The sequence below is a fragment of the Pelodiscus sinensis genome, chromosome 9, assembly GCF_049634645.1.
Source record: "Pelodiscus sinensis isolate JC-2024 chromosome 9, ASM4963464v1, whole genome shotgun sequence".
NCBI classification, from domain to species: domain Eukaryota; kingdom Metazoa; phylum Chordata; order Testudines; family Trionychidae; genus Pelodiscus; species Pelodiscus sinensis.
Genome location: NC_134719.1, coordinates 17739681 through 17756326, shown reverse-complemented (window position 1 = coordinate 17756326; position 16646 = coordinate 17739681). Strand labels below are relative to the sequence as shown.

At 40.8% G+C, this 16646-nt stretch overlaps 1 protein-coding gene across 1 annotated transcript in view; it reads right to left on the bottom strand.

Annotated features, from left to right (window-relative positions):
* CACHD1 (cache domain containing 1) overlaps nucleotides 1-16646 on the bottom strand; it is a 192937-nt gene that overhangs the window by 93361 nt on the left and 82930 nt on the right. The window contains exon 3 of the mRNA XM_006125035.4: nucleotides 13089-13237. Coding sequence (XP_006125097.2) covers nucleotides 13089-13237 — 149 coding nt within the window. The remainder of the gene's footprint in view (nucleotides 1-13088; nucleotides 13238-16646) is intronic.

The window sequence follows — 16646 nt, the reverse complement described above, 5'->3', positions numbered from 1 at the left end:
AACTGTGACTCCCACTTTGATCTCTTCCCCATGGAGAAATTCACTCCCTGCCTAGCTTGCAAGATGTTCATTTGATTGACATTTGCTCTGATGTGCAAACTGCTTTGAACTTCAGACATTTAATTCCCATCAGGCTGCAATCATTTTTATTCTCCTTCAACCGGATTTACAAGCAGGAGATCAGCAAATGCAGAAGATAAAATAAATTTGCAGAAGCTTTGAATCTTACATCAAAACAGCATTGAAGTGAGCTCCAATTGGATTTCATTCGGCCTCAATTCACAGTGTAAATCAGCTTCTTCGGTGAAATTTCAGTTTAGAAAAAGCAGGGGGATGTATATAAATGTGACATATCTGTTGGCGTGTGCCTACTGTATTAAGGTCAATTTCTTTTCTCTCTGTTTAAATGCCTGCAAAGGTGGTTTTGGTGGGTAAATGCAGCTATGTAATACAAGACGTTCATTCAAAATTCATCATTTTCTTAAAATTCTTAAACAAGAATGTTTTATTGATAGCAAGACATACCTGTCAACTCAGATATTTTATTTATAAATATATTTACTTACTGTAGGATTCAAATATCTAAATAATTGGGAAAGAAACTGTGGTTTTGTTTTTTAAAGTTAAACGAAAATGGCCTCACAAGCAAATCTTCTGGGGCCCCAATTCAGCAAATTCACTTAGGCATGTGCCTAACTATAACAAAATGAGCAGCAGCATTATTGACTCCAAACAGTGCCTGAAAGAGGAGTATGTTTTCTGTCACATATAAAAAAGGTAAATTATCTGAGTCACGTGCTTGGGAGAAATACTGCAACACATGCACCTTCTGAACAAGCTGCTGTAGCAAAACCCTCTGTAGCCTGAAGCACAGGCACACTTCCTCCCACAAAAGATAAGTTATGTTCCAAGACAGCCAGCTCCTCAATGCCTGTTAATTTAAAAGTCTGTTTTTTATACATGCAACTCCAGATTCCCTGAACACCCACAGCCTCCTTTGTTAATCTGGTCAGCACTAGCCAACACAGTTGAAATTCCCTTTAGTAATGGGCAACCAATTCTCTTTTGGAAGTGCAGCACTTTAAATACTAACTAGAGCAAAACATTTTTTCTTTTAGAAGGGATGGGATTCCTCTTATCTCCCACTTAACTGCTCGTGAGCAGCGGATAAACAAAGAAAGAGCTGCAATAAAACTGAACTGCATTAGAAAATATTTAACCACCTGTTTAAAAAGGAGAAAAGCCCAGACCACTTCTGAACCAGCTATCACGTTCATAAAATAAATGATCTTCAAAAACAGGTTTGTAGGTTTACTTATTTAAACAGCTACGTTAAATGAACATAATCCAATGTTATCAAGGAATAGGTTACACTGATAACCTATTACTCCAGTCTATCTTTTTACAAATTGAGACAGATAAAAGCATTCTATAAACGCCTATCAGCACTACAGACTAAAGTGCAAAAAAACCAGACCTCCAGCAACCTCCCAAAGTGTGTAAACAATGCCAGCTCAACATAGGGAAAAGTTGCATATGCAACTTTGTAACATCTAACAAATACCATTACAGAGTACTTGAAATAAATATTATTGGGGATTCATAAAAATTTTGTATATACATTTAATATTGAAACAACTTAATTCTGTCCTCCAGGACAGAAGGCGGGATCTGCACTGCACATGTGTGAGTGTGCATGCATGTGTCATACACTCATGCAAATAAGGATCTCCTCTCAGAGATGACCCACTCCCGGGGTCATCCTCTTCTTCACCCCATTTGCAAATTGATACAGGACTGCTGGGGAAGGGTATTAAAGTATGTAGGAGGGAGAGAGGAAACCAAGATCTGGTTAGAGAACATTTTGTCTATCTAGAAGGAAGTCAGTTCTCCACCTCTTCTTTTCTTTAGTGAATAGCAGTTCTTATGAAGGCGGAGAATGTAAACTGACAGGGATGGAAAAGGCAGCATCAGAACTAGCTCCTTCATGTAACTCTCACACATACGGTTGGGGAAGAGGTTGTGATCTTTTCTTTCTGAAATAACTCTTACTACAGTTATCCATGGTTTTGTGACCCCCGACTGCACTCACTACAGGTTGAACCACTCTAATTGGGCACTCTACAGTCCGGCAACATCCGTGTCCGGCATGATTTGAGTTAGCCGGATGTCCACTGATCATGGGTGTGGCAAAGTTTCCTGCGGCCCCATAAAGTTTGTTTACAGCTGCGAGTCCTGGCTCTCCGTGTTCCGTGCTGTTATTTAGCTCCACTCTAAATGGTCTGTACTAATCACAGCTCTCTTCTCCAAGCAAAGAGTACAGGGCACTTGTGCAATCTCAGGCAGAAGTAGTGTCCATAGGCCATTAGGCTACTGGATCCATGTAACTAGTCCATTAACTAGCTACAAACTCCAACCTCCCATCCCTAGGCTTATTATGAAACTGCACTTCATGGTGTAAAGTGGATGCAGAGACAATTCATGTTACCCTTCCCATGTGCCATAAAGTAAGCTGCTTCTGCTGCATTTTGGCCCCTTACTTAAGGCAGAAGATTCTGGTCCTAAGAAATCGACCTTGCATTAGCTGGCCGTGCAGACCCTGCTGCTGCACACTGTGCATTCTATAGCATGCTTTGATCTATCCCACTTTGAAACAGGAGTAGATCAAAGTGCACTATGGTACTTTAAGTGCATGGGCACAGGATTGACATGGACAAGAAGCCCACAGACAAATGTAATGAAAATGCACAGCAGGCTAGTATGAGGTCAACTTACCCCCCTGCTTGGAGTACTGTCCATAGAGACAAGCCCATAGCGAGACCTCATTTAGAATACACACACAATTCCAGTTGCCTTTTTCAAAACAGAAATACAGTGGAAGGCAACCAAAATTATTCCAGGATACAGAATTTTAAATCCAACATATGCTGACATGACTATAAAACACACTGCTCTAAAACCCAGGACAGCATGTCACACCTGGAACAAAGTTAGCCAAATTTTCACTAATTTTTAAAGGATGTCAATTGAAAAAAAAATCTGCCTGGTTATTTTATACTCAGTATAGTAGAGAACACCCTAGCTTCCAATGTCCAAGTTCACTGTATATGAGTGCATTTCTGTGCCTGTATGGAATTCTACTGACTTCAGTATGGTTTGTGTATCCATTCCAGGGAATCTGTATACAAAGAACTTCAGGTTTAGACCTTAAAAATAATCCTCTCTGTTTTTACAGCTCATTTACTTTGTGCATTTGACAGTACTTCTTGTCTAACTTAGTCCCACTGTTTTCTTGATTGCCTGTTAGAGTACTACAGAGCACTAGGAGAAACTCACATATAATCTCTTTCTTAGGTCCTACAATAAGGGATTTATTAGTAGCTGCAGTGATGTTAAAGTATGATTGCCAAATCAGCACATGGATAAATGGGCAACTTTCATTCCCAAAGTTTCCAAACTACTTAATCTGTGTTTCCTTGGGAGAAGAGATTTTAAGCATAATAAATGGATGACATAGTCTTATGTAATGGGGGTTTATTAAATCAAGGAGCAATGCAATTCAATTAAACAGCATTTTTGTAAAAAGTACCACTCCAATTCAATCATAAACTATGTCTGGAGCCTCGTGACATCTGCTTTTCATGGCTTACTCAGGCTTCTTTAATGTGGAAACCCAGGCTTAATTTTTCCCAGGGGATGTTATGAGATTAAAAGATCCATACTATTTTCCCCCTTCTGCCTTCTCTTCTTCTCAACCACACAGCAGGCTAGCTTTCCTTCTGAGAAGAGCTAGGGAGAGCTTTATCTGCCTCTCATCAACATTTTTCTGGTTGGCTGAAGTAGTGATACGTGCTCTCTCTTCCAAGGACTCAGTGTGCGGGCACAGCAGCATTCCCAGTCTTTAAAAGCCTGGGAACAGGGAACAAGCTCAGATCTGTAATTCTGATCTGATATACTTCGTTACCACTGGACTGCCTTGGTCAATACCATGTTTTTGCACCTTCTGCACTCAGCTGAAATGGTTTGCAATTACCTGTCTGGCATTAGCCCCTTTCTGTTCTGCAAGAAGACAACAGACAGCTGTAATGGAAGGTAGGGAAGGCTGGCTAAGCACATGCTTTCTCTCACCAATGGAATGCTCCTATCAGCAGTAGAAAACAGACCTTTATGAGTTTGTTTGCACAGGGAGTGATAATATGACCACCAGTTTTTTGGTCCAGCACTACAGAGTTATAACCACTTATCCAAATACAGTAGAAGGAACATTTTAGGCTGTTGGAAAATCCCTAGGAAAGAAGTCGATCCTCTCCCAAACCCAAGGAAATTTCTGATTCTGTAGAGATTATCCAAGGGTGCTTGCTAATACTCATTATAGTTTACTACAGGGAACTCTTCTTGAGGTTGACTTTAAAGGTCCTTTGAGAAAGCAGCCCTTTCGGAGGCACAGCTGGCTCTCTCTCTAACACTGAACTTCTTTGGGCTTCTTTGAGAGAAGAGAAAGTAGATTTCTACCAGTCTGCAGGAAGGACATTACTTTGTCCTTAAGAAACAGTCTGTCCAAGAGTTCAGGTGCAAGAGGTACACTAGGCTTAACATTAGAAACTCACCACCCAAAGGGCCCAGACTCAGGACATGCAAAACCTCATGTCTTGAGCTACCAGACTGTGGAGGCAGACACCCTCTCAAGGTATGTCTACACCGCACACTTATTTCGAAATAAGCTATCCTGGAATAGTGATTCCAAAATAGCTTATTTCGAAATAGCACATCTATACTGCAGGGAAGCCTCAAAGTTAGCCTGAGGCAGGCTTCCCTAATGTAGACATGCTATCTCGATTTAGAGCCCCAGGAGGCACCGGGGAGGAATAACTTATAATGGCCCTGGTGAGGGACTATTTTGAAATAGCAGCAGTGGGGCCTCTACACACGCCTTATTTCGAAATAGCTATTTCGGAATAGGCATTATTCCTCGTAGAATGAGGTTTACAGATTTCTGAATAAGCCGTCTGTTATTTGAAAATAAAGGAATGGCTGTGCAGAGGCTCGCATTGTTATTTCGAAATAACGCTCATTATCTCGAAATAACAGTGTAGTGTAGACGCACCACAGAGAATCTAGGACTGATCTATATGAGCCTCGGAAAGATGCTCATGAATGTCTGTGGGTTTTCTGTGTGCCTTCATGTACTGTCTGAATCAAACCACTGCAGAAAAATTGGTCTGCATATGATGCACCTGCATAACCCTTTCACCACCACCACTATTACATACAGCTATTTTCTTCTGTATTTAAACCTTGCTGAAGGGCAGCGATGAATACAAGGAACTGGGCCAGAAGCAGAGATAACACAAAGAATGGAGAAGAAAGATACGAGGTGCTCTGTGACTCTGATTCAGAACTCCATCTCTATTCAGCTAAGCACTTAGCTGTGTATTTCATTTTATGTGATTAAATCCCACTAACATCATCAGCACATGCTTAAAGACTTTGCTAAATAGGGATGGGCTTCAGCAATGCTCTGGCATTTTGCTGAATTAGAACATTTGGAGACAGTGGTGCCAAAACTGCTCAACAGCCACTTACTGCTCTGCCTTGGTGATATGACATGAAGTAGAACGTGCATGTGTCCATGTGTGAGAGAGAGAGAAAAAGAGAGAGCGCGCACGCACAAAACAAATATTCCTCTGCACACACTTCCCTCTGGGGAGAGATTGAATGAACAAACACGACAGCATGTCAGTCATGTCGCTACTGCAGTACTGGAAAGCACTCAGATACTACAGTGTTGAGTGTGGGGAAGAACCTACAGAGAATAAAATAGCATATAGACGGAGGGCTTTAAGTGGAAGAAATAGTATTATGTGTTCCCCCTTCCGACAGGCCAGCAGCAGTAACCCAACACATTGTATTTTGAATTGTGTCATACAGTCGTTCCATGATCCTGGTACATTAATGCCAGCTGAGTAGTAGCGCTGCCACTGCTGTTAAATGTAAACAGCCCACAGCTGCACTTGTCATACAGTGGGTGGTGGGGTCAGATGAGAAATATATTTTCAAATGTACATTGCAAGTACAATAAAATACAAATTAAAAATCCAAAAATACTACTTGTGAGGTGTCTTAGAAAGCAATGTGTAGTAGTTTTTCAATAAATCCTATATTAGAGCAATTCTAGAAATCTTAAACATTACACAAGAATTATGGTTTAACAAGCCTCTGTTAAACCATCTGTTCATATCAGACTTCCTCACACATTGTTATAAAGGTAGTTCATTTGGACTCTTCAGGATATGAACTTTATCTACAGTGATACATAAAGGCAATAAACTTCACATTGTTTTCATTGTCATCTTTCACTACTGTTAGAGACTAAAATGTCAAGCTTATTTTATGGTGAATTTCCAATTTTATTGGTTCTATTTCCTTTTTATTGGTTTATTTTTATTACCTGATTGCTGTATGCTTGTTTTCACTCATATTAAGCAATATAGCAATTTTACATCTAATCCAATGCTCAGATTGTCAAGTTTATATACCAATCATAAATTGTCACACTTTAATCCATCTTAGTCAAAATAACACCCTCCTCTTTCACCCACACACACAAACATCCCTGACTGTTCCATTACTTATTTTTTTCATAATAGCCGGTTACCAATATTTCATTCCAATTTTCCACAAGACGCTAGTAAAATTCCACAGTACTGAATTTACAAAAGGTCAGAGGAGAAATATATGGAAAATCCACTATAAAAATAAATGCTAACAATTTGGCTTCTGATTACACACAGCACTTAAACAGCTATGCTTTCTAACAGTGCCTGGTAATAATTTAATCCTTTAATTGGATTTCTCTAGAGTTCTTCTACACTAGTCAAGATGCTTAGGTTATGCTACTGCCTTTACCACCAGAAAAAGAAAAATAGGGAAGCATTAAATGGTGTCATATCCCTTGTGGAAGGGGGGGGTCTTATGGCTTGATGTCCTAAAAATAAATTATAACTACAGTGCAGGATCATTCATACTGTGGGGTGATGTGTTTAGACTGTTATAAAAGATCACAGGAAAAATAAAATTGGCAAATATAATAATTATCCTTCTATATTTTTTTTCTAGCCAACCCAGACATATTGGGTACCTAAGGCACTACAAATAAACCAGGAGTCAGGAAGGTGCAATTAAATCAGATTACACTGCAGTAACCTGTAATACTTGAAAATATGTAAGTTTTACCACAGCGGCTGTCCTAAAATTTAGGGAGTGCATTAAGAAAAAGTCATAAAGGCACAACAGGCTTTGAAATCAACCTCAAAGATCTGAGCCAGAAATACCCTTTGGGCAATATGCCCTCAATATAATTCTTACTCCAAGCAGATTAAAAGATTTTTTTTAAAGTGAATGATTCGAAAAGAGTTATATGAGAGACAAGTGAAAAACTAAGAAATAGTTTATCTGGGGCCAAGCTTGGGTTGTGGGAGAATACAAGGATAGGTTAATATAGTTAACGAGATACATAGTAAGTGGAACTCACATTGTTTCAGATAAAGGTGGGTAGGTTTTTCAAGAATCAGGGCATAAGTGTTCTTGGGGATGCTACACATAAAGGATAAACAGTCTCAGTTTGTGGGGGTAGAAGCGCATAGGTGCATGGGTGGAACGCTCCCTCGGCAGAGTGTCCCCCAAGGTCTGTCAGTCTCTTGCGGTTCTTCTGTGAAAAAGATACATAGTCCATCAGGGAAGGAAGGAAGGGATTTCCCTGACCGCGTCTCTCGTTGTTGGTCTCAGTTGTTCGTCTGTGTCCCTCGTTGGCGTTCTCACGTTGCACTTGTCTGTCAGCAAAGAAAGCAGATGATGTTCCCTGACTGTCTCTCAATCTTCTGTGCTCAGGCTTTGCAGAAGGCCGGGGTCCTCTTCCCAAAAGTAGCCATGACATCCACCAGCATGACCTTCTTCTTCTCCTCACTGGTGACCACTATGTAGGGTTGCAGCAGGCTGTCTGTACTGGGAACAAATGAGTTGACAGTGATGCTACCCAGAGTTGGTGGGAGGGCTTCGACCAGTGGGTCCTGGATGGTGTTGTGGCGGAGCTGCCAGGATCAGGAGTGGGTCTGGCAACCACACAGGACCGTGGGGTAGAGTCTTGTTGTTGAAGATGTACCACATGCGCCACTTGTTGGACAGCCCCATTGATGGGAATGCAGTTGGGTCGGATCCTGTGGACAAACCGTCAATTGGCAAATCAGGTGAAGCTGTCCCTGGGGAGGAAGTGCTTGCTGGTTATCTCAAATACCTTGCCCTAATCCAGTTTCTGCTTCAGGTTCTCCTCATAGTGTCAGTGGATTACATCTTTCAGGCATGATTCTGGCAGGCGGAGTGATGATGGTGTTGACGCATGGCACCAGGACTCCCAGCCCTTGGTGCTCCTCGCATTATGTCCAACAGCAGCTGACCCTCTTCCCCAGGCAGTGAGAGGAGATGCAGGCACAGGACCAGTGAGGACAAGTCTCCCCTGCCTCCCAAACTCAATCTCCAGGGAGTGACATCTTACTCAGAGGGGGCGTGGCAATGCACTTCTGTACTGCATTCTGCATGGCGCTCTAACTGCCATGTCGCACAAGTTGCCCATACAGGGTATTTTGGCGCCGCCACGTCTGGAAATGATATCCATGCTGGCCCACTGGGGAAGTTAGAGCCATTTCTTCACTCATTGTCAATTGGTACCATCTGACATGTTCAAGGGCAACTTGGCCACAACCGAGCTCCTGAGGTGTGATGATCCAGCACACGCCAATGTTTTGTAAATTCAATACAATGGAATTTTGCCAGCCTCCTATGCCATGTCATGCTTCATGACTGTTTTTATTTACTATTGTATGTTTTTATTTCTCCAAACAGACACTACACGTAAAAAGAAGCTTCTTGGCAAAGGAGGAACCATACATGCTCTCAAAATATCAAGCACATTTAGAAATATGCCAGTAAAACTGGTCACTCATATAACACACAATTTACAAACCTTACGAGAGAAAAGGGAAAACACAACACTACTCTCTATAGCACACAGATGTCAGGCTACTTCCCAGAACAAAACACCCCCTAAAACAGGGGTGGGCAAGAGGCGGCTAGCAGGCCAGATTTAGCCTTCCAAGCCGCAGCATCTGGCCCTCACCTGCCTTGCCAGCACCCTTACTACACAGCACTTGCAGCCGCTATAAATGGCAGGCTGCTAATTGCTATGTAGTCTGGGCCAGGAGGAGAAATCTTTGCACTCTGTCCCTGTCCCCTAGAAAAATCCTTAAGCTCCTATTGGCTAATAGGAGCTGAGAAATGTTACTGAAGGCAAGGGCAGTGAATAAAGCCTCCCTCTTTCCTCCGTTCCTGTGCTGAAGCAGAGCCACGTGGAGCAGCCCACCCAGCACACAGGCAGGGAGCCTGTCTCAGGTTCCTGCAGAGCTGCTTGCTGGGAGCCGCCTAGGTATGTGCCTCCCAGCCAGAGCCTGCCTCTGGCATCCCATCCCTCTTTCCTCCCAACTACCTGCCTCAGGCCATCACCCAAACTCTCTGTATCCCCTCTGCCCACCTTCTCCAGGTCACAATCCCTCCCAGGCCCTGCACCCTCCTCTTACACCCCTCCCCAGGGCAGAATTCTTTCCTGCACACATATCCCTCCCTGACTATACACCCTATTCCCCTGCCCTATGTTACCACCCAAACCCTCTACACCCTCTTTTCCTGCTTCTCCCAGGACACAATTTCCTCCCAGACCTTGCAACCCCTCCCACATCCTTCCCCAAGCCAGAAACCTCTCCTGAACCCATACCGCCACCCTGACCCTGCACCCCAAGCCTGTGCCACAGGAGTATAAAGAAAACTTAGATGTTATCACTAAAACTTACAGTGACTTTCAATGCCAAAGATAAACTGTCACTAACAAAAATGGGTAAATCTTAAAAGCTGATTCCTCCCAGCACAGTCTCCACGGGGGGGGGGGGGGGGGGGGCGGAGGAGGGCGGGGTCAGGGCAGAAGAGGCAGAGGGAGTGTGGGGGCCCAGAGCAAGCCAGGAATCCCCCCTGCTGTGCTTCAGCCTTTTAAATATATTAAGAGCCAACAGACTCTTTAACACATTAAAAAGGCAGAGCTGCAGTGGGGTTAGCTACCAGGGCCAGGAGCTAACCCTGCTGCAGCTCTCCTGCTTATCGACTAATCGACTAGTCAATTAGTTGATTAAAATAAATTAACATCCTTATTAGCAAGTAAACTAGAATTTCAATGTAAAACTTTTCATTGACAGAGAAAATATACTAAGTCTGAGTTCATAAACATGTCTTGTTCTTGCAGAACACAGAAATGGATTCCTCACTTCTTATGGGTTTATAGGTCGATAGCACATTTTAGAACAGAGGTAGCTGAGTTCCTTACTCTTCAAATAGTAGACAGTCTGAAACAAATGTCTCTGACAGTTGTGAACTTTCTCACCTCCCTGTTCATGAAATTGGGGTGTTAACTCTAAGACCCGATTCCACCACCTTAAGTGTCAAGCATTAACCATTCCTTTGCTGATCATATTAGTAAATTAGGTGAAAAAGAGGACTGGTGCCCATAAAAATGGAATTGGGAGTGAGTGAGTGAGTGAGTGAGTGAGTGAGTAAACGGAAAAGAAATATAGGGCAGAAATCAATGTTCATAAAAGTAAAGATGTTCTCTCAGTGAATGATGCTTAATTTGACAATAAGGCAGTTAAAATGGTAACATTAATGAAAACAAAGTTTTACTCTAAAAAAAGTTATGTTTTACTACTTTTCTTTGTACACCTTTTATTGACACCTGTGGAGATCTGCTGTGGAGTTAAGGTAGTTGCATAGTTTTGCATAATAATCCTGGCCCCAGGGTTGTAATTATATATTCAGATTAGTAATAGAAATGTAGCCGTGTTAGTCTGGTGTAGCTGAAGCAAAATGCAGGACTACGTAGCACTTTAAACCATCTTGTTAGTCTTTAAAGTGCTACATAGTCCTGAATTTTATATTCAGTTTAGCACTCTCCATAGAATTGACCCTGTCAAACAACAGCAGACAACCAACTAGGAACCACTTAACTGGTTCAGTTTTATTGTGCCCATTTAAGAATCAGAGAGCTTATCTTTGAGCCTTTAGGAGATGTTCTCTAAATAGAATCCTTTCACCTACCTTTTCTATGTTTTATTAGCTATTTATTTTTCTTAAATCACTTGCTATGAGGAATTTTTAATGATATATATGAACATTTTTCATGGTTATAGATTTGAGGTTCCAACTTGTTCTAAACTCACTCATTTTGTGAGGACAAAGGTGAAGTAAATTTAGAGCATATAAAATGTGCCAAGACACCACTGGGGACAGAAGCCCTTTGTTGATTAACAATGACTATGCAACATAGGCAATGGGCTTTTGAGTTTCACCACACCACCTCCATTTCACCCCCCAACATAAAACGCAGTTGATTGGTGGACTCATTTCTAAGAGATGAGGAGGTAGCTCAAGTTTCCATTCTATTCTATCCTTGGCCTTTTTACTGAGTCTGATAAAATATGAATAACTAGTTAAATTAGTATTTCGATGTGGGGATCTGTCCACTAGGAAATGGACTGAGACCACCAAATTTGCTTCACAAACACCACTGATGTAAAAGGGGCCACACACTGACCACTCTGTAGCATAACTGTCCCCCACGCTCGCTGCCCCCAGAGGTCACTGTATAGTATTGCTGTCCCTCATCAGCCCCCTGCTTTTCCATGTTATGGAAAACAATTGAATTCCAGGCGCATCCTGTTTTCCTGGCACAACCAAACCCTAACCTTGCTTTATGTTAGGAGAAAAGGAAGCTGCATATCAAATTTGGTTGCCCGAACTGTAACCGTTTAGGACGTGTTCTTGAACAAATGGACTCGCAAACAGAAACACAGATGGACTCACAGACAGATAAGAGGTGCAAATCTCTAAAATATATGTATAGATTTGTAGCCATCTGGGGCCTAATCATGTTGAGATTGGGGCCTGTATTCCTGTTTAAATAAATACACACAAAACAAATAATGTTTTCCAACACACCTGAAACCATGCCATCTCCATGGATTATAGCTGTGCCCAGACATCTGAATATGTTGTATAATTGCATTTTATTACTATATTTTGTTACTAAATAAATACATGTTAATGTGATACCTCTACAAATCTGGACACATTGTCATTAGGGGCAGATGTTTCTAATAAATGCTGCTTGCAAAAACTGTTGTTAACATACATTAATCCAACACATCTTTCTCTTCCTGAAAGACTGTTTAATCCAGTGTGGGGTTCAAAATCAAAGAACTCTGCATTGAACTTTTTCTATTACACTTTATAACCACCCAAAAATGACTTTTTTCATTATTTATACCCACAAAAAAAATATAGAAGATGAGACTTCAAAAAAAAAAATCAGCCAATGATTTCATTACAGAGAAAATTATTATACTGAAAACCAGAACTGCCATTTTGTCAACTACTCATTTCATTACTACTACACTGAAGAGTACTGTACTCCACAATGAATCCCAGTTTAAAGCACTGTTGTGGCTGTTCTTTAAACTGTTAAGTGTAGACAAAGCCTAAGGGAAGGTTTATACTAGACCCACAAGGTCGGCTTAAGGTACACAACTTAAGGTAAACAAAGTAGCTAGAATCGACATACCCTAAGCAAAGCTTGGTGCCATCTTCACAATGGGAGGTCAATAGGAACAAATGCTTCTGTTGTCTTCTCTTACTTCTTGCAACTGTGAGGAGTATTGGCACCAACCAGGAGCACCCTCAGCATTTGATTTAGTGTGTCTTTACTAGACCTGCTAAATCGAATGCCAGAAGATTGATCTCCATACATATAGACGTGACTAAGAGTGGCACAATCTGGTCTAACAATACTAGTAAGAGCAGGATCAGGACTATTGTCTTGCCATTTTCCAGTGACCACAAAAATGGCAGACAACAGACCTTATTGCAATCCTGAACTATCAGTCTTTCCTTTTGCTTGATTTAATTGGAAAGCATTAAGTAATCTTAGACTAAACACTTACTCCATCATAGACGGTGGAATAGTACAGCAGTCTTGGATTGCAGTCAGAGGTGATGTCAGATGAGCAGTATATGAAGCTTCCACTACTTGCTTGTTGCGATTTACCACATCCAAGTAACGGTTAAACTTTTCCCGAATCTTTTTTGCCAGCTGAAAGCAAAAATATTTAAAATTAAATCAAAGGCTTTTTGCACTATCTTCTGCCATGCTAATGAGTCTGTGTTAGCAGAAAAACAAACGGCATACATTAAAGTTAAAATTCCAGGTTTTATGCAACATATCACTTATTTTCACTGTGCAGATTCAAGTAGTCATCATGTGAGTCATAGCATGGCCATCCAAAGCAATACATACAAAATGATAAAATATAGCTACTGTCTTGCAACAGATACCCAAGAATTTCTCACTTTTCAGCCATGTTAATTTAGCTCCAGTTGAACCAGACATCATGAAATGCTAATTTTGCACTGTGGAACTATTTTTTAAAATGCATTAAAAATAATGACGTGTTTGTTGTTGCAGCTATGTTAGTTGCAGGATATTAGTGAGACAAGATGAGTCAGGTAATACCTTTTATTGGACCAACTTCTTTATTGGACCCAGACCTGAAGGAGACCTCTGTGAAAGCCCAAATGCTTGTTTCTCTCACCAACAGAAGTTGGTCCAATAAAAGATACTCCCTCACTCATCTTGTCTCTTAAAAGTAGTGAATCAGACTACCTTCATTTGTTTTAAATGAAAACCGGTACATAGCTCTCAGCCTGTGAAAGTTACCCAAGCTTCCTTCTCATATTTTACTCCTCACGTCTTCTAGGACAGAACCTGATCAAATGCTTTCAAATCAGTGAGAGTCTTTCAACTGCGTCAGTCAGAGTTGGATCAGATCCTTTGTGCAGTGCTTAAGGATACTGCTGCTGCATTTACCATCTACCACAAGAATTTCAAATATTTTTTTCTGAGAAGGTCAAAATGAATATTAAACTAAACAAATAAATATTAATGGCTATTAGCCAGGATGGGTAAGGAATGGTGTCCCTAGCCTTTGTTTGTCAGAAGAGAGATTGCCTATTCGGTTCTCTCCCTCTGGGATACCTGGCATTGGCCACTGTCGGCAGACAGGGTACTGGGCTAGATGGACCTTTGGTCTGACCCAGGATGGCTGATCTTATGTAAACATGAACACTTAAGGCTAGGCACCTATATCCATATTTAGGGCCCTAAACATGTATTGATTTCAATGGCAGATGTGTGTGATTGGTGCCTTAACAAATAGGAACTCCGGCTGAACTTAGGTGCTTAACTTTAACATGCTCTATTTGGTCATTTTGGCCATTCACTTTCCATTTCTCTAATTTAAGGAATTTTGTAGCCCCCTGAAGTGTAATAAACATCATTACAATTTTTTTTTATTCATAAGGAACACATACTAATAATAAGTAACATCACACAGGCCCCTGTGTCATTTGCTTTTAGCCTGTCAGCCCGGGGAGGAGGGCAGGAGCAAGCCTGCTGATGGGGGAGGACAAAAGAGTCAATTGCCCCATGATTTGGCGAGTCAAAAGGTCCTCAGACTCCCAGCCCAGAGCTCCTGGCCCTTTAAATTGCCATCAGAGTGTCATCGAGGGTGGAGGCATAGATCAGCATTCATATTGCATTTCCCGTCAATACCTGGCCCTGGCTAGGGTAATTAATGATTCAACCAGCACACCAAATTCTGTGATGAGTCCTGATCACATGTGCTAGGAAGAAGATCCAAAGGCCACTGAAGTCAATGGAAATGGATGAGGTGCCGAGAGCATGATTTTGTTTGGTGCACTCGGTAACATCCATGACTGTATATCCTCTCCAGAGTGCATTCTGAATGTAAGGGCAAGTTTATTGCCAGTAGCAAATTAATTTCATTTTACAGTTTAATTAACTGTATTTTCAGAGCTAAAGAAAGTTCTTCAATTACTACATGTACATCATTTTGCTCCCTTCCAACTCCAACATCTCAACGAAAGAAATGACTTGGCAACACGAGTAAATCTGTGCATTGAGAAATGCCATTGGTCAGTTCAGATCTCCAGGACAGAGAAATGTCTTTCCTAACTATTACTAACAGAACATTTCATCATGATTTACTTACTTATATGAATAATAAGGCCTACAGTGACAACAGCAGTGATTTTGTCTCCATTGCTCCATCAAATACTTACAGCTTAATTACAGGTCTCCAAGGAACTTAGTTTTTAACAGAATACTGCTCAAATGAAATGCTTGTACAATTATATCTAATTGGTTTTGTAGAATGATTTATTACTACCATACCAGAGGCATACTAATTGCCTCCTCCATGTAATGTATCTAACTCTATTACAGTTCTTTCAATTGTCAGATATTAAGTAGCTGAGCAGGGCTTTCCCCTGTTTCATTTTCAGGACAATTTTCTTTTTGATTATCTGTATTCATCAGCTTATTAAATATAATACTGGAATAGCTAGCCTTCCCACAAAATATACAAGCCCAATTTCTAAATTAACATGTTTCCATACCATCTTCATAATATTTTTCTCTCAGTTTGGACAATTAAATGACTGTGGTGGAGCTTTCATTCAGTATTAAAAATTATGGGGAGCAGAGAGAGGTTTGAGTCTGTTGATAAAATGAATGATGCAACTAATTGTAACAAATTAAAAGAAGCAACTTGTAGAAATAAAACTTACATAAAACACTTATAAACAATGAAAAGCCCCATGGCACCTTATAGACTAACAGATTTATTGGAGCATAAGCTTTCGTGGGCAAAGACCCCTTTGACATCTGATGAAGCGTGTCTTTGCCCACGAAAGCTTATGCTTCAGTAAATCTGTTAGTCTATAAGGTGCCACAGGACTTCTCATTGTTTATGCAGATTTAGACTAACACGGCTACCCCTCTGATACGTAAAACACTTATGTAAATTAAAATTCATGAAAGTTTTTTTGCACACATACAGCATATAGAGAATTTTTGTTGTAGAATTTGCTTTTTTATATTAGCAGTTCAACTGGCAACAAACCCCATGTCCCTATGAGCATCTACCCTCTTGTATATTCACCAAAGACTATAGGTCTGACAAACATTTGCAGGATTGTCTGTAGCAAACACAGGGATTCCACTCACCATCTGATATAATTTACATAGTTCACACTCATTTTTCTAAGCTACTCAACACCTCCTTCAATTTACCAGTATTATCACCCATATTTTATGGATGAGGCCTAGAAAAGAGTTGACTATGATCATACAGAAAGCTTCCATTTGCAAACAATTTTCTGACATGGTGGGGCATTGTGTGGTATGAGATAGAAAATTCACAGAGGCCTAGAGCCAAAGTACCTCAAGGAGAAGATCACAGTGAAAGAGACAAGACTAGACAGTGAGATGATAGATCAATGATGAATATCTGAGGTCCACAATATAATTTAAACTAAGTCTGAAACTCACTTATTTTCCTTCCTCTTTTGGCTTCATTCAAAGGAAAAGCTACCAAAGATCTTAGTTACTAAATTACCAATCTAATTTCTGATGAATAAAA